The sequence below is a fragment of the Leuciscus leuciscus genome (genome assembly GCF_965113295.1).
Source record: "Leuciscus leuciscus genome assembly, chromosome: 16".
Classification (NCBI taxonomy): Eukaryota; Metazoa; Chordata; class Actinopteri; order Cypriniformes; family Leuciscidae; genus Leuciscus; species Leuciscus leuciscus.
Window position 1 is genome coordinate 3,918,536 of NC_138740.1, and position 25,853 is coordinate 3,944,388.

Here is a 25,853-nt window from a genome sequence, read left to right on the forward strand (position 1 = left end):
AATCCATCGAAGCCTGACAAATGTCGTCCCAGTTGAACAGGGTTTCCTTTCTGGTGAGTTTAAAAAGTGGCTCTGCTATATGCATCATTTGGAATGAATCGTCTGTTATAGCCGAGTAATCCTCTCACTTGTTGCACGTTCGTTGACGTTCTGAAATCTGTGACTGCTTCCACCTTTTTCGGGTCAGGAGAAATATCATCCTGAGTGACTCTGTATCCTAGGAAGATGAGTTCACTCAAGCAGAACTGACACTTATTTAGCTTGAGAGTAAGACCAGCTGACTTACATCTAGACAGGACTTCCCGGTGGTCTTCCAAGTGTTGCTCAAAGGTCAGGGATGCGACGAAGATATCATCCAGATACACTGCACAGCACTTATAGATCAAGCCAGCAAGGATGTTGTTTATTACTCTTTGAAACGTAGCTGGGGCACTGCTAAGCCCAAAAGGAAAGACTTTGAATTGAAAAGGCCACAGTGTGATGTGAAAGCTGTCTTTGGTCTTGATTGTTTCTCCACTGACACCTGCCAGTACCCTTGAGCCAAATCAAGAGTCGAAAGAAATTTTCCATGAGCCAGGAAATCCAATGAATTGTCGACTCTGGGCAGTGGGTACGAATCCTTAAGAGTCAAGTGATTAAGGCCTCTGTAGTCTAAGCAAAACCTGTGGTCTCCACATGGCTTCTTGACAATTACTACAGGTGCAGTCCATGGACTGGAAGAAGGTTCGATGATGTTTTCTTCCAGCATCATCTGAATCTGATCCTCTATGATTTGTTTCTTAGCTGGTTAGGTCCGGTATGGTGGGAGGTGAACTGGTTTCGCAGATTATCCGTCAAACAAACTCCAAAAGTCTTTAAGGCAATTTTTCTTTTTGTTCCATTTACAGACAAGCCGTCTCAACTTTCTTATCCAAGGCAGACTGGCAGACATCCAAGAACATGAAGCTCCCAAGCTCAGGTGCCTCCAACCACTCACTCAAAACCTCTTGGGATGTAGATTCACCCAGGGTCACCTGATATGGATGCTAACCGAAGCTCGTAGCATAAAATCCATCCCTAAGATGAGTGAAGAGGACAGATCAGGGATAATGACATACCGATGATAGAAATTTTGCCTTGGAGGCCAATATTCAGCCAGACAACACCAGTTTGAGTGCAAGCAGCACTGCTGGCAAGCTGAATTGGGGGAAAAGTCCAAGGTTGAACCTTCTGAGAATGTTGCAAGACATTACAAACCGCCAAAAGTGAGGCACCGGTGTCCAGCACTACGTCAATGGCCTTATGACAGAAATTGACTGTAACAATAAATGGTGTATCCCAAAATGAGGGAGAAGTACAGTCCTCCACATGTCCAAGGACAAGCAACTCAGGCAGGGACATAAGACAAGGGTGAGGCGCATTTATCTTCTGGAGGAAGAATTGCCTCGGTGAAACTTCCTCCCCCTTTGAAGTTTACCTTCTATTGAACAGAATTTTGCTTTTGCTCCTTCCTATCTCCAGCTTTAGCATCCTCCTCAGGGTTCGGTGGCTCATTCAAAACTGGACTTGTCTGTTTGTCAGTGGCTGGAAAAGACACAGTCTGTTGCGCAAAGTTGCAGTTTGGACAGTTTCTAGATGTGAAACCCAATGCAGAATATTTTAAACAGTAAGTGTCACGCATGTTCTTGCTTTTCTGTACTACTGGTTCATAGCGGCTGTCAGGGCCAAAAGCAGAGTGCAGTTCATAGGCGCGCATCAAGAGGTCTATGACTGAAGTAATTTGAGCGCCGTACAGCGCAACTCTGTAGCTCGTGTAACTATCGATCACAAATGTTCTACCATCCACAGCGTTACTTAATAAACAAAATAACTTGAAATGAGCAACAGAAAACAGAAATAACCCGCATATATTGGGTGCTCGAGGCGTATATACAATGCAGACAGTTCAACAACTCGTTATAGAGTCACTGAATCATTAATTCAAACGATTTGTTAATTCAGTAACGAAACACCATCATGTGATGCTCAGAGACGCAAATAACCTGTTGCTTTGTTTGGAACAATTTTCGTTGGCAAAATAGAGCATTAAGTCATTTAAGAGCACATAAGTCATTAGAGTCATTAAGAGTTGCATTTTGAGTTGAATTTGAGGAAACCACTTGAAACATTTGTTGTGTTGAGCTATTTCAATTACATTTGTTTTATTTGTTCATTGCAAACAGTTGAAAGCCTTTACATTTTTCTAATAAACCTGATTTGCAATGTGGGTTGAATAATTTGTATATTTGTATAAACTGTATATTTCGCAACAGGGTTGGGAAAACAGAAAACAGGAACAAAACCAAACTAAAACATAATGAAAATAACTCATTACAAACTCTTGACAAAAAAGAAAACAGAGAAGAGAAAACATGAGAAATTCTCAATGCCTCTCCTCAATTACCAAAATGTTCAAACATTTTTTTCAAAACCCCAGATGGCAAGAGCTAGAATCCAACCATATATCTGATGCTGAAATTTCAGAGTCTGAATCAAGTACCATCAATTTAGTAATCTGTACTCCCAAATGTGTAAACTGCACCTTCAATTTTACAATCTTCTATATTTTTGTAAACCAGTCAATTGTAGCCCCCCCCCCTCCCCCTCCCCCTCTCAATTTAGAAATCTCCACCTGCTGAATCCTTCATAAACCTACATAAACTCGTTGACATTAGGTCTGATTATTCATAGATGCATTAAAGACTATTAATTGTTTATTTAAACAGCATATCTGATGTGATACTGTATGATCTGATGTGATTACCATGGTTACAGGTCGTTATTTCCAATGTTACTTTTATTGACTGTTTTTTGTGAGACAATCATTTAGCAGACGCTTTATCCAAAGAGACTTAAAGGGATAGTTCACTTTGAAATTAATTTTTGGTATGTTTTAGCTTACCTCAAGGGCATCCAAGATGTGGGTGTCTTTTTTTCCGCAGTAGTTTCAATTTTGATATTTTTAGGTCAAACCGTTCTTGTCTGTCAGTCATATAATGCAGGTCGATGGTCACTGTCTCAAAGAGCATGCACAGAGTCCAAATTAAAACAATTCCCCGTCGTCCAAATTAAACAATTCCCCATCGTAAGTACACATTGATGGCCCAAGACACGAAACGAGCGGTTTGTGTGAGAAAACGAACAGTATTTATATTGTTTTTACCTCTTGAACACAGCCATGTCCGAGTGATCTGATCTGACGTGTACACAGACTGGTGCATAGATATATACACACTAGATGTCACCTTAAAGACATTCGTTCCAATGAACTGCCGTAGACAAGGCGACATCTAGTGTGTATATCTATGCACCAGTCTGCACACACGTCAGATCAGATCACTTCGACATGGCTGTGTATAAGATGTAAAAACGATATAAATACTGTTCGTTTTCTCACACAAACCGCTCGTTTCGTGTCTTAGGCCATCAATGTGTACTTACGATGGGGAATTGTTTAATTTGGACGACGGGGAATTGTTTTAATTTGGACTCTGTGCATGCTCTTTGAGACGAGTGACCATCGACCTGCATTATATGACTGACAGACAAGAACGGTTTGACCTAAAAATATCAAAATTGAAACTACTGCGGAAAAAAAGACACCCACATCTTGGATGCCCTTGAGGTAAGCTAAAACATACCAAAAATTTATTTCAAAGTGAACTATCCCTTTAAAACGTAAAATATTTCTGCCATTTGCCTATTGCAAACACATCTGTAATGTTTCATCAGTAAACCCCCTTCACTCTCAACAAAACTAAAAATAATGCCCACACTATTATGCACATCAGTCTGACATGTAGTGTCGTCTCCATGACAACCAAGTCACTTACACCCAAGCTGCATCATAGCAACCAGTCACTGTCACAGACACACAAACCTTCCATTTGACATTCTACTGTAAGTTGCCAGGTTGCATTCATTGTGTGATTAATAATTTGCTTTGCAGTACTTTTGTTTTTGGATTTTATTTCTGTCTCCTTTGGGGATTACATTAGCCATCCACTTTAGAGTCAGACATTTTCACAAAAATGTAAAGATGGCAACAGTTAAAATGTAGTATTTCTACACAACAGTTGCCAGATCTTGAGCTGTCTTTGATTCGCAGTGGATTTGAGATTGATTAAATCAATATATTATCATGAAGGAATTTTATATTAATAATATTGTGCTGTAATATTATAGGTATTTGGAGTAGCTCCTTTTTTGTTGTTATTTATTATATATCAGCATAAAGGTATAGATCATATTAATATTGCTTTGTCCTGTTTGTCCTTCCTCAGAGTGATTTTATTTATTTATTGTTTACATGTAAGAGACATAATTGATGTAAACACTGAGCTGTGAATTAATAAATGCTTGTTGACACAAACTATTATTATGTCTTTTTTTAAGGGTAACATAATCACGAGTACTCAAGTAACTCTGGTATTGTTTTGACGAGTAACTGGAGTGAATCAGTAGTCATGTAACTCCTAGCCTCAGCTCATCAGAGCTGTTTTAGCAGCAAAAGGAGTTCCTACACAATATTAGGCAGGAGGTTTTAATGTTGTGGCTGATTAGTGGAGAGTCCATACTGGACCAGTGGTTCTGAACCTCACTGTCCACAACAATATTCAAAGGCCCCATGAAATATCCAGTTTTTGTGTGTGTTTAGAGGCTTAAGAAAAAGGATTATATATGTATATATATATATATATATATTTAATTTTTTTTAGAAATCAAATATTTTAGAGCTTGGCTAAAACATGTATTCATTAAAGACTGACCAGTGAGTTTTGCCATTAATTTGCATAACATTTCCAGATCTAAAAAATCACGAGAATTACCAAGGTTTTCCAAGACCATGGAAGCCCTGATTCTTTCAAAAAAGAAAGAAAAACACAGTTGTTGAGAGGATGAATTACTTTAATTCTTGATTTATATAATTTTAAATAAGATTATGTAAATGTACAGGCCAACCCCTCGACAAAAAGTTTTGGCCTCCAAATAATCGTCCCCCCTGCAGTGCTTTATAGTAGAAAACATTAATGTTCTTGTTGTAGCACCACCTAGAGTTGGGCAAATTTCATCGCACCTTTCTGATTATAGTGGGTATAATGTGAAAGCATCCCGGCAAGTTTTTGCTGTGTGTATGTCATGTTCTCAGATACTTTTGGGTGGGTTTGGGGGTGAGAAAACAAAACAAATATTACAAGTTGCAATTATTAGTCCAAGCACATGTGAGGAATGTGTAATGGAGGCCAGCTGGGACGGGCTGTGCAGTAAACGTCTTTGTTAGCGCACCCGCCTCCCATGTCCACTGTCACCGGGCCAAGCAGAAGCAAAAGCATGACCAAATTTGACTATCCATCCATACTAGATGCTGTAGAGTGTAGACAATGTTGTGTTAGTGTATCCTATGGCTCCCTCTAGTGGAGAATATTGATATTTAGCTGATATTGGATAATATTGTCATTTGTCATTCACATTTGAGTAATGGCCATCCTACCAAGTTTGGAATGGGAATTGGGATGCCCAGACGCTTTCAGGACATAATGATAATAATAAAAAATAATATCTTAACCTGTTAGAAGTCCAATAAAAATATTTTTACAAAAGACGTGTTGCATTCGTGGTAGTTTGTTTTTTGCGTTTCATGGTGTTTACTCGTGTGAAATCAGCCAACAAATATTCTAAACAGCTTTTTAGAGAGAAAAATGTTTTCCTGTAATGCATCTGTGATACTCTTACTTATTAAACTGTGAACTTTTCTGCTTTATTTAGTCATAATAGGCAACACCCAACAAATAAATCCAATCATATCTGCTAGGCAATTCATTGGATGAAAGTTCTTTTGATAACTATTGGTCTAGCGTTGACCTGTGCCAAGTTTGGTGAAGATCCAGTCAATGGGAGTAAGTTAATCAGAAAATTACAATGGTGGGAAAACATACAGATGGAATTATACGTGATTATAGCCTTTTGCTTATTTTATCACCACACTATTATCCTGTGTGTTTATACCATGTGCTTTTGACAAGCGTTCTGAGATGTGCAATTATGTTTCATTAAACGCACAGATATGAAGTATTTCCTTCCGGGTCTGTTGACCCTATTACAGTTCAGTTACAGTTCACTATCACTGAGTCAGATTGTTTCATTTATTTCTGAAAAATGGTGTATTTTCAGCTCCCTTTTGTCTAAATCTCTGTCGCACAGATTCTTTGAAGACTGACACGTTAGTGACTCTGCTGAAGGACTGTGCTATACTACTACCTTCTCCTAACCAGAACGAACTTACAAGCCTACTTATTTTATGCATTAGAGGAATCGAATACATTGGCGAGCCGCCCAAACAAATGCTCAGCCAAATACAGGAAAATCGAACAATTTCCAAAAGTTGTGCGACAGTCATTTACTGTTTGTGTATACCATAGAAATGAACGAGTGCCATAAAGAGAATCCTACCTGTCATTAAACTATGTGAATATAATATAAAACAGCATTTTTTTTATTGGAGTTTAAGTTTAATGAAGATTGTAGCTTGTAAAACCTTTAAAACATCTAGGTTTATTTTAGGAGATTCTGCTAAACTTTCTGCAACGCTTCTATATCCTCCTGGGACCCAGGAATAGACTTTTGTCCACTGTTAATTTCTCTGACATCATACATGTCACATGACATGACACAACCTGGGTGTCCTGTAAAGAGCACATTCAGGACTTTTCAGGAGGTTTCACCATTAAAACAACTTCTCCTTGGTCTTTAAAAACGTCTGACATTAATTTAGTGATCAAATGTAGCACTCTTATGGAAATATGATAATATATTGTAATTATAATTTAAATTGGACTACTTTTCAAATTGTTTTTCATAAACCAACATCTCAGGAAAACGTTATGGGGTTTCAAATCAAAAAATGACTTTGTTACTGGGCATTGATTTCATACATGTAGAGGACATCAGGACTTAAAGCATGTTTATCAGGCATTTTGGGAGACACAACAAGTGAATATGTAAATAAGCTATATATCAATATTCCTATGAAATATTAGATATTATTATTAAAATGTTGCTAATTATTTCTCCAATTATTACACTTCTTTTTTTCATTAAATGTTGCTCCAAGAACACATTAATGTGCACAATAGATACAGTGTATCGATACATTTGCATTAAATGGGAATATTAATTTATGGCCATTTTACCCACATATTGCATAAAGTAAAATGGTGCATCAATTCATTCCATTATATCTTTCATAACATAGTTGATAATCATCTTTATACAAAATTCCAACATCTTTATAAAAACAATCCCATTGTTTTTTGCCTATACTTATAATTTCATGTCATTTAAATTTTTTAACAACTGAGTCCTGGTGTCCACTACAGAGGGCATAGCATAAAATATGAATAAAATATTGTTTTTCAAAAAAGTTTTTTTTTGTTTTTTTTACCATTTCTTTCGTATGCTCTTAACAATGTGATGACATGGAAAATTGCCTTCTTCACACTTTATTTAAAGTTTTTATTAAATATTTATTACATATTTTGTAAGTATGTTGTGAAGTTGTACCTGGAGTGTAAAACTAATGTACGAGTTCCACCTTTCAACACCTTTGATAAGACCTTAACAACACTTGCCTGTACTCTGACAAGAGTATAATCTAGAACACACCAGTTGCTCTGAATCCTTTTGAGTATCAGCCTACAGAACACTCAACACCACTGATAGTTCTGAAGATGGTAGTTTGGTCCCCTTACAGCTAAGCCACACACACTGACCTACCAAAGAAAACTAAACGCTATTCTGTTCTGCAGATACTCTATCTTTACAATACAACTGAGGAACAGAATAGATCATCAGTGATAAAACGGTTTCTCTCTCTCATAAACCCAAAACAATAATTAATACTCAACCAACTGACATACTAAAGCAGCACAAACATCTGGAACCAACTGACACACTAAAGCAGCACAAACATCTGGAAAAGACAGATCATGAAGAAACTCAAGTGTGTTTGGTGTACTTTTAGAGGCCAGATGCTCGTCACCATCTTGTGGCTGTCTTCTCACACTGCACCCAATTTAATCATTTTCTTCGCTAATCCATGAATATGAAGAGATATATTCGGGCCAGGTTATCAGACATTTGAAATATTACTTGCACTTCTTTAGCCAATAACTGTGATACTCAACAAGGATTATTGTTAGAATTATTTGCCTCTAATTCTGTTCATTAAAATAAATAAAGCGGTCAAATTTCTGCAATATGATCATAGTGGAAACCATAAACGATATGAGCAATATCACAGGAGTAGCAGTGAGATATGGCTGTATATCAGCACGGCTGTGATTCAGGCCGAGAGCTGTAGTTATAGTCACATCTGTGCTGATATACAGTCATATCGCACGACTATGAGTGTGATATTGCGTTTATACAACAGTTTGACAGCACATGTGTGTAAATAAATAAGAAACAACAACAAAAACCTCTTTTGTGCGGAACTACTTCCTTCCGCCACGGAATGATTCAAACCTCAAATCTCAAGTAGACAGTTTAACAGTTCAACATTTGAGCCCAAACCTCCGTTACTAACTCTAAAACATCACTTTAAACCTAGTAACGGAGGAACGTTGAGTCATTGAAGCTTAATGTTGGATTATGTAGAGTCTAACAGTATTATAGAGAGAGCGATTAAACGAGTGTTTTACCTGCATCTGATACAGCATTCATTCTTCAGTTCGACGTCATCATATTATATCCAAAAGTTCAGTTTGAATTCCGCTGAGGAAAGCGATGTTCGTCCTCGTCCTTCCCATGACAGCGACAAAACAACTTCATTTTCGGACTCAATCATAAAGACAGTCTTGTCCGCCATCTAATGGCGTGATAATGTAACATTCACTGAAGTCCATCTCACGATCACCAACGGACCCTATCTCAATACCAAATACGGCATATTATTTATATAAAGTAATATTTACTGAACAACAATATTTAAATGAACAACAATAGCCATTATAAAAGACAATAGGAAATAAACACAAGGAAGTAATTCAATCAAAACGTACAAAAGCAGCAATCTGCTACAGGATTTAAGTAAAATAGTTATGAAACTTATGTTATGAAAGTTAAAGTTATTAAAGTTATGAAACTTAATTTTCCCCTTAACCCAATTTGATTTGTTCTGGAACATGTAATAGATTAATAAGACCAATCTTTGGTTTTATTAATCTATTACATGTTCCAGAACAGATTGCCCGTTTGATATAGCCTACCCCAAATGAATTATATCTCATGTTTAACCACTACAAGAGCCAGCGGCAAATTCAGAAACAGTCATACTAGCAGCAGATGAAATCCTTTTCAAATTTAATTTCAAATTTAATTTCAAATAACTAAAAAATAATAAATAAATAAAATAATAATGCAAGAATGACCTTGATTTGGTGTGAATCAGACCTATATGATCTGAATTTCTTGCAACTAAGATTATTAAATAGATGTTCATTTTTTCCATCACTTCACCTGTCCTTCTCTTCTCCTGCCTCTGTCTGCACTTCTTGAGCTGATAGAAGAGATAATATCACAAGCTGTTGACTAAGTTCAATGTATGGGGGTTAAGTATCCATACATCGATTTTCCAAACTGCTTGTCCTGTGTAGAGTCACTGGGATTCTGGAGATTGTCTCGGGGCCTTAAGCCTAAAGCAGGAGACACCCTGATGGACCAGTCCACCACAGGTTATAAAAGTAGGCATACTTCTATAAAACTCAATAGATTGTAAAGGAAATATGACTGGCTGTGGAAAAATGCCATGCCTAATGTTTTCTGTATGGCCAAACAAATTTTAAGATGTCAATGTTGTGACTTTAAAATAAGATATATGATATATTTTGATATGTTTTGTCCACTGGACGGCACTGTTTTACCAAACTTGACTCGTACCTTTAAAGCGTGATACACAAGTTCCCTTTGGATATTCCTGTCCCCTTCACAAACTAGGCAGGTTTCCTCAAGGAAATGGTGGTGATGATGACATATAGCTTAGTAAATAGTTTAAATATTCAGTGATAATACTAATTTGTCGATCTGTAACATGAAAACTTTTGATTTTTTTTATCTACTATTCCAAAAGTCACCAAAAAGAGGTCAAATAACTTTTGTCTACGCAATTTCACAGGTAAAAGTTAACCAAACTTGACATTTGTGTAAGCTGTGATGACACTTAAGGCTTTTGCATGCAACCAGTTTGTACTTCTGTGTTACCTTTCTGAATTCAGTCTTCAGTCTTACCTTTAGATTCTCAAATGGTCAATTGTTGAAACTACTGTCCAGCAGAGTTTAGTGAAACACACACATTAATCAAGCTATTCAGGATTGCTTGAAAATACACATGAAGGTGTGCTAAAGCAGGTCGGAATAAACTTTGCAGGACAGTGGGTCATTGGAGCAGCACTGAAGACCTTTGATTTACAGCATGAAAGGTCTTCAATCCTTTACGGAAGTGAAGTGAAGAACATGTGACTGCACACTCGAGTGGTTATTAGGTATCAATGCAGAAATATTATAGGGATATGGTCCTACTGTGCGAAAAAGCTACAATCCTCACTTCCATCCGGGTCACGGCACCAAATGTAACGGTCCTACTCAACAACCGATCAATTAAACGGTTTGCGATAGGATTCATAAGTATTTTATTTCTAGTAGTAGCCTATGTAAACAGTCTTAATGTCAAGAATTTGTAAGAAATGTATCGGGATGCACTGCTTGATGGCATTAAGCCCACGTTCTTACAAAACATATAAAGCAATGTCTCTGTCTCTGTTCAAATGAATGCCCAGCTCTGTACAGCTAATGCAAGGCTCTAATAAAATTATTAATTTCCCCCCAAAAATGTATTTACTAATAAATTGTCAGTGAGTAATTCGGCTGTGACTATTATAGTACATATTAAAATAAAAATATTCTTATTAGGTCACACTTTATATTAGGTGTAATTAACTATGTACTAACTCTTATCATGTTGATGTTGTATTGTGAGGAAAACCTAGTTTAGGGACAGGTGTGGTGGTATGGTTATGTTTAAGGGTGAGTTAAGGTGTAAGAGAAGGTCAACAGTGTAATTATACATGCAATTACAGAAATTAATTATACCTGTAATTACAAACAGGTATTTTTTAAATATAAGTACAATGCAAAAACATGCAAGTATACAACTTGCTATTATTGTTATTAACCTATTATTATTATCATCATTAGGTCCCATATTATTATTATTATTATATTATTATTATCCCAGTAGCTGGTTCAGAAAGCTACAGTATAGTTTACTTGAACTAAACCTGCTAAATTCACGGACTCTGAGATGAGTTTTGAAGAACGGAGGATCGTGTCTAAACCAAATGAAATCTAAATAACTCAGTAATCCAGGTACAAAGAAAAGGGTCCTAGTCCTGGATGATCAGCATTTTGACCTCTGACCTCTGACATCCGCTGTGAGACAGAAACCTCAGTCAATTATGACTGCATTTGAAAAGGAGTATAGAGCAGTTATATATAATATTACTGTTATATAAATATGACTCTTTTCTGTGTGCCTTGACGTTTAAGATGTGCGTTTACTTGAACTACATTTCTAATTTGAGCTTGTGGTTTTGCCATTGCTATTATTTGCTATTATTATATAGTACTGCATTTCCCACAGTGATGAACAATCGTATTACGACTGCACTAATGCTGTGAAAAATGATATTCAGAGTGACAGTTGAAGTCACACTGCTATTTTATTGATGTTAAAGTTTACTGAGCATTGTGCGGGTTAATCATTCACACTTCACATCTCGGAAACTGAGGTTTGTTTCTTGCACGTCTATCTTGGATTGCCAAACATGAACTTGTTTTGACATCGATGCATTGTCATGTTGAAATGCTCGAAATTATCAACAAAGGCAAAGGTTGATTATCAAGGTGAAGGATGAGGCTTTCAAAGAGACCCGAGAAAATCCACTCATACTACTATCAAAAATCTGATGTTTGATATCAAGGCATGTCACGATTATGCAATTTAGTAAACCATTTTATGCTTCCTCTGAAACAATGTCCCAATTTATTACACTTCATTTTTTTATATTCTCAATATATATATATATATGAATAATGTTGACTTTAATAAGGCACCTTCCACAAATAGGGTAAACAACAGGGCCTTGCTTTCTTGCTTTTTGTATTTTGTTTGATAATAATATTATACAGCATTATTAAAAACTCAAGTTATTTTTATGATGACAGAAGTATTTCTGTGAGTAAATTCCGCTGGGTTCAATGAAAAGGTGTCATGGGCACTTAACCATATCTGCTATTTATAGAGAGACACTAGAATCATTGCTTTACAGCTCCAGTGTTTATGTTGAATTATTCTCGCCATTATAGAGATTATTAGTGGGTATAACTATTGTAATTGAAAGTTTATGATACAATAGCCTCGTAAACAAGCTATATAAGTAATACTAGACGGGTAATGAGTTTGTTTAGCCTTTTTGAGTGAAGATAGACATGGGTATTCTTCTTTGATAATTTTTTTACACTATTTGCCCTAATTAACTATTTATAGATAATCCTGTTAAATTGTAGGTTTTGAAAAGAGGTTTTAAGATGGGAAAACAAATATACAAATATTTATCTTCAACCTCAAATTAGGACTTTTTTGTTTGCGATAAAACAGTAGTTCCATGATACTTGGGTAATTTACTTTTGATTTACAATTATTATTGTAATAACTTCAAAAAAATCCCCTCCAATAAAAAAAGCTTTGAAAATATCTTGTATTATAGAAGAAGTTTTATGTAAATTGTAATTTTTCTTCTTGTTTTTATCATTAATCATTTTTCCTTTTCTCTGAATCCCTACATGTTCTTGGTCATTGTTCTGTATTATTTTGTTTTGTACTGAATTATAATTATGCATTAAAAAAAAAAGATTTAAAAAAAAAGATAGATAGATAGATATATGTGATGGCATTGACTTTTTATTTATTTTTATTAATCACAATTCATCTTCCTCCATCTGACTGATTTAGACACAGTTTCTATTAATAAATGCATCAAGAAATTATTTGGACTTCCTAATATAAAAGTGGTAGGCTTACACTTTACAATAAGGTTAATTAGTTAACATTACTTAATTACTTTAGAACTAAGAATGAACAATACTTCTACAGCATTTATTCATCTTAATTAGTTTCAACATTTACTCATACGTTATTAAAATCTCAGGTTGTATTTGTTAACATTAGTTAATGCACTGTGAACTAACATGAACAAACAATGAACAGCTGTATTTTTATTAACTATAACATTAACAAAGATTAATAAATACTGTAACAAATGTATTTCTCATGTTAGTTAATACATTAATGTTAACTAATGAACCTTATTGTAAAGTGTTACCAAAAAAGTTTTGTAGCTACTTCATTCAGAATTGCATATGAACAAGTTTTTGTTACTGTGGTGAGAATATTTTTACAACATGCCCCCAATAAAGTTTATGACATGAGGGAGCTATCAGCAAGCTTGTTTATACACTTCTCCCCTCACCAGAAATAGAGCAATGATAAAGAAAATGAAACAATATAAGGTATAGCCTAACAAGACAGATTTGACCAAATCATTTAAACATCTTTATTGTATTAAATAAAACAGCGTGTCTTTAGAATCACTATATTTCTCTCATATCAATTAATGTGTAATCAGGATACTTGTAGGATTTAATATATTGGTTTTTGGCCCCCTGTGCGATGATTCAGAGATGGAGATCTGAAAGATATTGATCACAATGATCATGTGAAATGTCTTCTTTCGTTTAGAAATCCACAAAGATGCAGATAATAGAGTTGAAGGCTGAGTGTGGGCATATGGACTCTGTGAATGGATATGTACGCAGACAGATGTATATTGTTTGCTCACAGTGGCTTTCGCTGGCCTTTGGACGCCACACCCTGGCTTTGTTAACGTGGTCATAAAACAGGTCCTGTTTCAGCGACGCCGTGGAGGAGATATGCAGTGCCCGTCAAGCTGAGCTTCTCTGTCACACCATTGATAAGAGAGTCCAGAGTGTGCTTGATAATGAAATAGCTCACAGTTTCTCGGTGTGCGCTCGTCTCTTATCCAGCGATGCCGTTACACTGAGCAAACAGCGCGAGCTCCGGCTCGAGTGATGTCTGTTCCCTAGTGGATCTCAGACTAGACAGGTCCTCTCCTCAGGCCCTGTTTACACCTGGTGTGTTTTGATCGATTGGATCACAAGTGGACGACTCTAAACACAGGTGTAAACAGGGTCTGAAACGGTTTGAGCTCGTACACATTCACCACTTCCAGAGGGAGTCGAAAACACATTCGACCGGTTTGCTTTCGTAGTGTAAACGCTCATGTGTTCAAACAGCCACTAAAAGACCGTCTTCTCTGAGAACATTATGAGAAGAGCTTTAGTCAGACCAGATTTAACCTTAATCAGCTGAAGACCCAAGTTTGGTTTGAAGAGAAAAAAAAGTTGATGCTCTGCATGTTTTTCCATGTCTCCGGTCGCGTATATGTAAATTGTATGAGCTTTTTGTTATTTTGTCTTTTTGCAATTTTGTCCATTAGATTGAAAGATCTGAAAAAAACACATATTTTCCCTCCCATAGACCCTCCCCTCAAAGAAATCAGGACAGAAGTGGTTGACTGCAACCTCATGTTAATGCCAAGTAGTGTCCGCCCAGATCCGGGCCACATCTGGTACATGTGGATTCAACGCGTACCAGATGTGGGCCGGATCTGGGCCGAGACTATGTTGCTGTATGGGTGAAAGTGGACAAAAGAGACAGATTAAAACACCAGGTGTAAACGGAAAGGTATCTCCCTCATCTGTGATATGATCGACCAAAACGCATCTTAATACCAGGTGTAAACTGGGCCTGAGATGCTGCTCCAGCGGCGTTTTCTCTCTAAATGTGCAGAAACACCTGACATTTTCTCAGTGACCCTTGCAAAAAGAAGGACATTTTAAAATAATATTAAAAAACACATTCAATAAAACTGACAAATCAGTGCTTGATGCGAACAGCACTGTATTGTATTCTCAATACACTGTATTCTCTGTATGTATTTCACAGGGTGGAATCTGGCACTTGGCTGTAGATTAGCTCATATATGTTAGATAGGCTATCTGTTAAGACACAATTTAATAATGTCAGATATAGTATAAAGAATGACTGGGTGGAAACGCTGCTCTCCTCGGCAAGTGTGAAATGAATCGATTTGCCACAATAAAACATTTATTTTATTAATACAAATTACTTTAGAAATACACAATTATTTTAAGTCCGTTTCATAATCTCAAAACATCTTTAAAGTTTACAATGATGAACAAAACAACAGCGGTAATAAAGTACTAAAATAAAGAAACCAACACGGCCAGAGAAATATTACACAACCTTTCAGATTTATGTTGCTTCACTTTACTTTGGAATGGTAGCTGACGACTTTTCATTTGTATTTTTCAATAAAACCCCATGCGGCAGACAGTCTTTTGTCACGTTTGTCACAATTTCTTTTTCATCGCAACAAAGATGTGTTGATTTTAAAGTACCATGTGTATGTCTAAGTGTGAAAGGGCAGTATAAAAATATTAACAGTCAAAGTCTGCACATCCTTCTGTCTTCAGTACTCTTCTTTGATATTCATTGGCATAGGCGGTGAAACCAGGCCACCGCTGCTACTGGTGACCATGGACATGTTGCCTGGGAGAGATGATCCAGGTGGGGTTGGTGTGGTTGTGGACGCTGGCTGAGGCTGTTGCATCTTCTTTTTATTGACTTTCCTCTCTTTAGCACGCCGGTTCTGGAACCAGATCTTCACCTGTCAACAACATGCCATGAGTCATACTGGAAAAAAAAAATTCCCTCGAGAGTTATTGAGGTAAAAGTTGTTTTCTTCTATATCTGACATATTAGCAGTGTTGGGGAAAATTACTTTTAAAGGGGACCTATTATGCAAAATTAATTTTTATATTGTTTTTGAACATATTTATGTGTCCGCAGCAACCTAAAATCAATTAACTCTGTTTGTTATTTTTTCCCCATTAATCTGAAACAGTGTCTCAAAATGAGCCGTTCAGGAATGTCCTCCAATATGACGTCACAATGGAATAAGCCCCGCCCACGATTGCTGACAGACTCCGCCCTATTAGCTTAGCTCCGCCCCTCAGTGAGCGGTACGCAGTCCGCCATGTTTATCTCCTCGCCAGAGCATTTAACAGCAGCATTCAAGTAAGAAATATATTCCTATTAAAGCTACTAAAGTTATTCAGTCAAGAGCAGTGAGTGATTTTCTGTTTATCTTTTGTTGTTTGGGTCATATTAACATCATATATAGCAGTAGGAACTGTATATTACGCTGCTTTCACTTTAATACACAGATCTAATATACACATGTGATTTCTTTCTCTGCTGTTTACGCTCATAGACATAACCGACTGTGTTTATGTGAACTCTGTGTGTTTTTGACAGATTAAACGCAATATAGAAATTAGTTTAATACTCATGGGACGTGCCATCTGACAGCCTGCTTCGGATGGACTTATACATTCAAAAAAACATATTAGTTTAAACTGATGTGGCTTTAAAACGCAAATAATACCTTTCATGATGATGAAGTACTGCCATGTCAGGTGAGCATGACCATGATAGAGATGATAATCAAAACCAAACAGATGTTTTGCTTTTATATACAAGGAAAGCAAAAAGTGCTGCACTGGGTGTAGGGATGGTTCGGCTCATAAGAAAAAACAATCCAAGGCACTTGAGACACACACATGGCCATGAAAGTATAAAGGCTTTTTAATATTTTTCTAAAAACAAATTACTCAAGTGCCTTGGATTGTTTTTTCTTATGAGATGTTTTGTTTTGTTTAGTTTTTGGCAGAGTATCAGAGTAACTGTTCAGGCTCCGCCCTCTTCTGGAAAGGGGGCGGAGCAGCAGCTAATTTGCATTTAAAGATACATTCACGAAAACAGCATGTTTTTCCTTCCACTCAAAAATGGGAATTTACATTACATGACACACTCTGGGGACACCTGAGGCTTATATTACATCTTGTGAAAAGGGGCATAATAGGTCTCCTTTAAAAGTAATGCGTTACAATATTGAATAACTCCCTAAAAAAAATTACTTATTGCGTTAGTTGCTTTTTATGGAATGTAATGCGTTACGTTACTTTTTGCATTACTTTTTTCTCACCTGGACTGGGCTTGCTTATTTGTTTTTACAAATACAAAAAAAACAACAACAACAGTTCTTTTTTTGGCAAATATAAAGGCCTTTTCACAAAAGTGAAATGAATAAGCCTCATGCTGAAGGAAATGCATGTAGAGAGTGCAGCTCAAACAAACCCTTCAGCTGTGCTGCCATTTTAACCCGATCTCACAGGAAGACAAAAGTCTTGTACGAGGTGGTGATTTCGTATAAATTCTAACTATGGGTTTTAAAAAAGTCATTATGCAGGACCAGCCATAACCCCGCCCCTAAACATACCCGTCACTGGGGTCTAAACAGATCGTACGCAAACGTACGAATGAGACTGTACAAATGCATACAAATTAGCCACCAATTCGCCAAAACGCAAAATAGTTACGAATTGCTGTGAGATTGTGTTGGCCATTCTGGATCGCAGAAGAATTGGACAGGTTTGTCACTCTTACTTCAGCAATAAAAACAAACATGAAACTAAAGTAATTTTTTCTTATTAGTATGGATGAATTGGATCATGGAAGGTCAGCAGCAAAGACATTTAGTCAATAAAGTGAGATTAAATACATAAAGTATATTTGTATTATTGAACATTTATGTTTACATATTATATTCACATATTATGTGAATCACATTTTCCAGATTCACATAATATTTAGTGTTTGCATTTCATATTGTTATATTGAGGAATACTGAATCTGTTTTTGTGCAAGTGAGATTAATAATTGACCGCTCACATTTAGTCAATAAAGAGAGATTAAATACATAACGTATATTTGTATTATTTAACATACATTTTTTCCAGATTTGTGTAATATTCAGTGTTTGCATTTCACTGTATTTGTTCATTTTGAAGAAAACTGAATCTGTTTTTGTGCAAGTGAGATAAATAATAATCTGTTCATATTTTAGTCAATAAAGTGAGATTAAATACATAAAGTATATTTGTAATAATATTTAACATTTATTTATTCCAGATTTGTGTAATATTCAGTGTTTGCATTTCACTGCATTTGTTCATTTTGAAGAAAACTGAATCTGTTTTTGTGCAAGTGAGATAAATAATAATCTGTTCATATTTTAGTCAATAAAGTGAGATTAAATACATCAATTATATTTGTATTATTTAACATTTAATTATTCAAAATTTACATAATATTCAGCGTTTGTATTTCATATTGTTTTTTTTATTCATTTTGAAGAATACTGAATGTGAGATGAGTCTCAACATGGGGACGGGAGAGCTGTCAGTCAACACATGGGAACACAAAGTAACTTGCATAACTTATTTGAAAAAGTAACTCAGATATTTTGTTGTAAATTAAAAAGTAATGTTACTTTGCTAGTTACTTGAAAAAGTAATCTGATTACTTGTAATGTGTTACCCCCAACACTGCATATGAGTAATCATAAACTCGTTAGGTATGCATGATTAGGCTAAGATTATGATATCATATTTGTGTAGGCTGTATGAAAGCAGCTGACCTGTCTCTCTGACAGACTGAGTGTTGTCGCCAGCTCTGCTTTTCTTCTTATTGTGATGTAACGACTGTAATGAAATTCTTTCTCCAGCTCCAGACGCTGATGGTCCGTGTACACTACCCGGTATTTGTCTTTTGTTCTGGTCTTTCCTCCTAAAAGAAAAACACCACAGCAAATTCATTATTAATTAATAGTCGAGTGAAAATGTAAACACAAAACTGTAAATCAGTCCCTTTAAGAATTCATTCGACACGTCTCTTTGATGAATCTTTTTTCACTTCACATAATAAGAAGAATATTTTTTGCATGGCATAGAATTCAGTGTAAATCTGGTTCCTTCCAAGGCTTTTCTCTCGTAAACCTCGCGTGGCGTTCACGAGGGATGATTTGAAACAATAAGTGAGAAATGCTAAACAAATCAAATTGACTATAATTAATGATAATGTGATAAAAATAAAGGGTCTTTTTGAGTTAATGCAGTAATGTGTTTATCTTCTCTATTAAAAAGTAACTATGGGAACATAGTGTTTGCTCCCTTAATCAAGCCAATCGTTAAGAGCACACATATATAAAACACCAAGATGTCCATGTTATAAAGGTCTTTGGAATCGTGTCTCTATATTTCAAACTTAGTTTACCCTGTCAGTGGCAAGAGGGGACTTAAGTGGCCGGCAGGTTAAATATTAAAACACACACACGGCGAAGGGAAGGACGCCGCCTGTCTAGGGCAACAGACACACAGGGAGGAACTCCAGATAATTAGCTTCTCATCCATATAGCATCTTCATCCAAAATCTCACCAGAGACCATAATCTCCAGTTATCATTAACTCAGCCGAGCAACTCTTACAATCCTCCATTTTAAAGCCAGTTATTTCATTGTGATGTATAAAATTGAGGACGTTAATGAGCTAATAATACTTCATTTGTGCTTGGTTGGCTCCAGATTTTTGACAGTTTGGTTACTGAGATGTATGTTAATGTTTAGTGATTAAAAGTACTGTCTTGAGGAATTGCCTCAAGATTCTAGTTTTATGGCATATCCATTTTTTCATATTATAGACTGTGAGTGATATAGTTTTCACACGGACATCCCCACGCATCTGAGTATATGTCAAGCAAAATGTACGACTTTTTCCCAGCTTTTCTATTATGTCATGGAATTAATTAATGAGAGTCATTATTGGTCCCTAAAGTTTCCTGAAAGATCAAAGTTATTACTGCATATACTGAGAAGATTCCAAATCTCATTGTTTCCCATCTGATGGATATATTAGGTCCAACTGTACATGTAAACATGTTAAATGTTCTCAATTTATATTGCATTTTTCATTTTTTATAATCCACCGAGATCCGCCGAATTTAAGTTTAAGCAATTGATCTAAGTGTTGACATAGTCTCATTAAATATTACACGACTATCTTTTTATTTATTTGTATTTACTGCTTTTTTCTGGTTTATTTAAAAAAAAACATCCTTACTGCTATTTCAGGTAACACTTTATTTTACAGTTTCATTGTTACACATGTTACATTTAGTTATTGTAGTAATAACAATAAATTATGCATAATTACATGCAACTAACCCTAAACCAATCCCTAATCCTAACCATATAGTAAGTACATGTAGCTAATTATTATTACTCAGTACTTAAATGTATAATTACACTGTAACACGGAGACCTTACAATAAAGGGTTACACTTTATTTTAAGGTGTCTTTGTTGCACTTTAATTATAAGTACTGAGTAATATTAAGTAACTACTACATGCACTTACTATATGGTTAGGATTAGGGATAGTTTTAGGGTTAGTTGCATGTAATTATACATAATTTTTAGTAATTTCTAGTAACTGCATGTAATGTAACAATGACACTGTTAAATAAAGTGTTACCAAATAAAGTGTAACCTAACCCTATTTTAGTATGTTGTTAATTACACGTGCGCATCCGTGTATTCAACAGACTTCTCGGCATCCAGGCATAAAAAAGAACAAAGAGTGACATCAAAGCGAAGGGACTCACACACACACACACATCTCTATTAGCATGACAAACGCGTGAATGCAGAGGAGTTTTGTCAGCTGTAAAACTGTAGCCGTGGCGCCGAGCTCACCAGTTTCGACGTTACATATGGCATATAGGCTGTAATTGAACTTATTTAAAGTGGCTTTTTGCGAACCCGATAGTTAATGTCAACACGATCTCATGAAAATGCGTATCTATATTACGAATTGTATTTATCGTGCAATTTATACGCAACAAATAGTTTTTACGTGCATATGATACGCCCTGTAAACCCCTTGGGTAGGATTTGTGGTGTGGAGTGTGCGTACACACGCCATAAAGTGCGTATCATATGCACGTAAAAATTCTTTTTTTTGCGTATAAATTGCACGATAAATACAATTAGTGCTATAGGTTATGTGTCTCGATGATAATAATAATAATAATCATAATTGACTTATACTTTTTAAAGTGCAATAATTGCATTCAGATTTGAAGTGCACCTGAGTTTGACGGGGGCGCGCTCCGACGCATCCAGTCGTACGGGTTCCGTCTCTGCGAGTTCGGCGACAGCTGACCGGCTGGTGAGTTCATGGACGATGGAAGAAGGCCCGACGCTTGGACAGATGAAAACTCCGGAGGACTGAAGCCCAGCTGACCGGTGCCCGAAACCGAAGGTCCGTTTCCCGGGCCATAAGGTGTCCATTCCTCTCTCTGAGGAGGGTACGCGGGGTTCCAGGCTCCGGTTTGGCTGTGAGGGTCGTTGGTAATCCCAGGGACGTGATGGTATCCAGTGAAGTCCGGATACTGTGGAGGTGCGGTTACAAAATTCGGAGGGTTCAGGCTTGGGTGTCTCATGGAATTTGGGTACATGCTGGTGTCCTTCTCTAAGAGGTAACTCACATACATTTTCCCGCCTGATGACTCCAGTGCATAATATGCACCCGCACGATTGATCTTGGCTCCTCAGACCCAGGTTTCCCTATAACCTGACGGTTCGTCTACCTGGACAGATTCTCTGAAGCCTTCAGCCTCAGTGCCTGCTAAAGGTTGCGAGGCTGACGTCACGTTTATGATCACGATCATCACCCTCCCACGGCATCGAAACACAGCGGCCCATGAAAGAATGTAATGAGTTATTATATAATTATCCACTGCAAACATGTTTGTTGGCTAATTTTTAGGAAAACGTAAAAATGCTACCGTGAAGGAGGTTATTGCATTTAAAGGCCTACATGTAGCCTCAATTAAGTTTAAAAGTAAAATGTGGTTTATCTTTTAACTTACGGGTAAAATTATATTTAACAAGAAAGTATCGCTATATTTGTAAGATACATTATTGTTAAAAACAAGTAAAAGAGTCAACTTATAGGGAAAGAAGCATTCACGAAATTCGTATCATATATTTGTTTAGATTTTGTTTAAAAAAAAAAAAAGTTACTCTATGCTTGTTTTTATATTGTGTTTGTAGGCTATTGTTTTTAGTTTAGTGTCGCTTGTGCTCGGTCTTTGTTTTTATTGGCAACATGGCTGGAGAAAATAATTATCATAAGCTTTAAGTCATAATGTGGCCTTCCAATATCATTTTACATTAAAAAAAGATTAGTTTAAATGGATATATTGGTAAATCAACATTTTATAATTAAATGACATGCCATAATACAACTTTGTCACTATTTTAATAAGATTTTGCCAAACAAAACTACCAGTTTATACCATATTGCTTACTAAAGAATATTGCATTGTAGCTATATAGGCCTACTGTAGCCTTCATTGAGTATACAATATACAATTGTAATTACACACACACACACACACATTTGATTATCATTGGATTTAAAACAAGGAGCAGCTACAGTGTGAACAAGGCAAAGATCATGGCCATAATATAATCATTTACATTTACGTCATTTTAGATTTTATGGGATGTGCGTTAAAATGTGACACATTTGCAGACATATTTATAACACACTGGATGTTATAGAAAGATTATTTCAATGCGTATATTAGTAGGCTACACATGGAACGGGATTTCCTCAGTGTTCGATTCCGAACCTCGTCTTGTTCGAGTTCTGCTGAATTAGAACACGGAATGTGCAGCAGGTGTTCCATCCCGAACCTTCGCGTTAGCCAATCTGCGCAAGACATACTATAGGCTAATGCTGAATATATAGCAGAGCTAATGTATTTGTTAGTTCTGGACCTGTTTATGGCAAATGTCTGATTTTCAACAGATTTGACTAAAGTATGGCTACATTTTATTTTATTTTTTTACTGGAAAATCATCCAGCTTAGGCTACTATAGAAATGTGTTTTCAACAGTGACAGTGAACAGGCATCGATGTCTATAGTACAATTCTGTATTTTCAGGGATGTATAGCCTAATGAATATTTCTGTACCGATTGCGATGTTGAACTCTCACTTTTCAAAGCGTTTTTAAGAAGAGAAGCGTCGGTGTCGGTGGACAGAGATAAAATTAATATACCAAATGATATCAAGTCTCCATATCATCCAAAACATATAGCCTAGGCCTACGGCCATAAAATAGGACCTGTTTAAAAAAAAGAAAAAGATGGAGACGAATGAAACCATCATAAAGATATAAAATATAGCCTAACATTTAGGCTATAAGAAATATATCAAAAGATTTATAAAGATATAAAATAATGTGAGAGGTTTATAAAATGTCTTAATCAAAATGTATGAATCGTTCACTGTGAGATCAAACCTTTATTAAGAAAGAAAATGTTGATGTCATGTTAACTTTAAGACACCATACTGGACAAACGTGATTTTGAGAGAAACATCTGCAAATGAGTGTGTGAAGCTACATGCTGTAAACATTTTTTTTTTTTTATAAAATAAATATTGGAGTAGCTACAAGAAAATACTAGACTATTTCAGTTTTTCTACTTAAAAATTGCACGTTTAATTCAGACATTTTTTAATTAGGCCATTTTTTTATTTATTTACTGCGATATCGTAGTGAAAATTGTTTAATTTTTTAGTGTAGGGCACATATTTAATCTGTGCTACAGTTATAAGTGCTGCTAATCAATAATATTTATGATTGTGGCAGATATTAGGACAAACACTGAGTGCGTTTGTGGGCAAATAATTATATAATCGGTGTAGCTTTATTTCACTTCAGAGTTCGATTAAAAAATTGTAGCTATTGATAAGACAACAACACTGTAATTGAAGATTGCTTTGATCCTATTGACTGCTCGATATTAGATTTGTTTTAGTATAAGCTAGTTTAGATATTTTTTTGTATCCATATGGGCCTATTTCGTAAACTTAATGAGTTAATATGTACACAAATGATCAGGATTTCATCTTATCTAACATCTATTTCTTCAGAATTTAGTCATTTCTCATAGTTTGACTCATACTTTTCCTCTTGACATTTAACATTGTCACTCAACTCTTAGCAGGTCAACATCTGAAAACATCCAAACAGAAACCATCATATTTACAATACATAAGGCACACCAGTATGTTTTCTCCCGTCCATAAAAGACATTGAGGAAACCATAATGCAAACGATTTTTGTCAGTCCAGCAGGAGAAAAGGGTTTGGAGTGGATTTGAGAGGATTTAGATGTAAGCGACACGTTTCACAACCAGGTGTGACTTCCTTGTGATTGAAATGGGAAGAGCTTTCGACAAAAAGGGTGAGAATATCTTCATCGACTTGCTGACCCTGAGAAAGCAACAGACGGAACTGATTTTCAATGGTCGATATTAATTACAAATAAAATATATATAAATATATATATGAACAAAATATATTTCAGTGTTGATTTAAACACATTTAGTCTGTTTGGAGAGAAAAACATGAGTATAACAAACGCTGATGGTTGATAATAATGCGGGTAAAAGTCAGACGTCTCATGGCGGAGAGAGTGCTCGTTGCCCTTGTTAACACCGAGCTGTGAAAAAGAATATTTTAATTCGTACTTGCATTTACAAGGCATCACACTTTTTCTTCGACCATTCGACCACACACCAATTCGTGCTTCCATATTTTGGCAATAACGTCGATTAAAAAAATAAAAATAAAATAAAAAAATAAGCTTGTTTAAGTGGGTATAAGAACCACGTTGTAGTCCCCCCCCCCCCCCCCCCCCCCTCATTACTAGGATACATATATCTTAAAATAGCAATTTAATAAAAGCTTTCAATATACAATTGTCTATATTAGACTTGCTTTTATTACATTTAGTAGCGTATAGCTAAATTAGCAGATAACAAATACAGTAGATAACAATAGGCTACTTGTTTTTATTATATATATATTACATATGTAGGCCTACATTGCATAACAAATATATATACAGTACAGGCCAAAAGTTTGGACACATTACTATTTTTAATGTTTTTGAAAGAAGTTTCTTCTGCTCATCAAGCCTGCATTTATTTGATCAAAAATACAGAAAAAAAATGTAATATTGTGATATATTATTACAATTTAAAATAATTGGTTTTCAATTTATTATACTTTAAATTATCATTTATTTCTGTGATGCAAAGCTGAATTTTCAGGATCATTACTCCAGTCTATCACATGATCCTTTAGAAATCATTCTAATATTCTGATTTATTATGAGTGTTGGACACAGTTCTGCTGCCTTATATATTTGATGAATAAAAGGTTAAAAAGAACTGCATTTATTCAAAATAAAAAAATATTTTCTAATAATATAAATCTTCTTTACTATCACTTTACTATCAATTTAACACATCCTTGCTGAATAAAAGTATTGATTTATTTCAAAAAAACAAAGAAAAAAGAAAAGTGTTTATTGTTGTTACAAAAGATTTCTATTTTTAAAACATTTGCTTCTTTTTTTTTTAATCTTTTTTTTATTCATCAAAGTATCCTAAAAAAGTACTCCAGGTTATGAAAAAATATTAAGCAGCAGAACTGTTTCCAACTTTGATAATGAATCATCATATTAGAATGATTTCTAAAGGATCATGTGATAGACTGGAGTAATGATCCTGAAAATTCAGCTTTGCATCACAGAAATAAATGATAATTTAAAGTATAATAAATTGAAAACCAATTA

At 35.6% G+C, this 25,853-nt stretch overlaps 1 protein-coding gene and 1 long non-coding RNA gene across 2 annotated transcripts in view; both read right to left on the bottom strand.

Annotated features, from left to right (window-relative positions):
- Positions 1–2,870: 2,870 nt before the first annotated feature.
- Positions 2,871–25,853, bottom strand: part of LOC309478054 — a 56,732-nt gene continuing 33,749 nt past the window's right edge. The window contains exon 2 of the long non-coding RNA XR_014198791.1: positions 2,871–3,681. This is a non-coding gene — a long non-coding RNA (uncharacterized lncRNA). The remainder of the gene's footprint in view (positions 3,682–25,853) is intronic.
- cdx1b (caudal type homeobox 1 b) lies at positions 15,309–21,813 on the bottom strand. Its single transcript, XM_082140404.1, has 3 exons — positions 21,282–21,813; positions 18,777–18,925; positions 15,309–15,902 (listed from the first exon to the last, which is right to left on the bottom strand). The coding sequence occupies exons 1-3, from the start codon at positions 21,685–21,687 to the stop codon at positions 15,705–15,707; spliced, it is 753 nt and encodes a 250-aa protein (XP_081996530.1). The 5' UTR covers positions 21,688–21,813; the 3' UTR covers positions 15,309–15,704.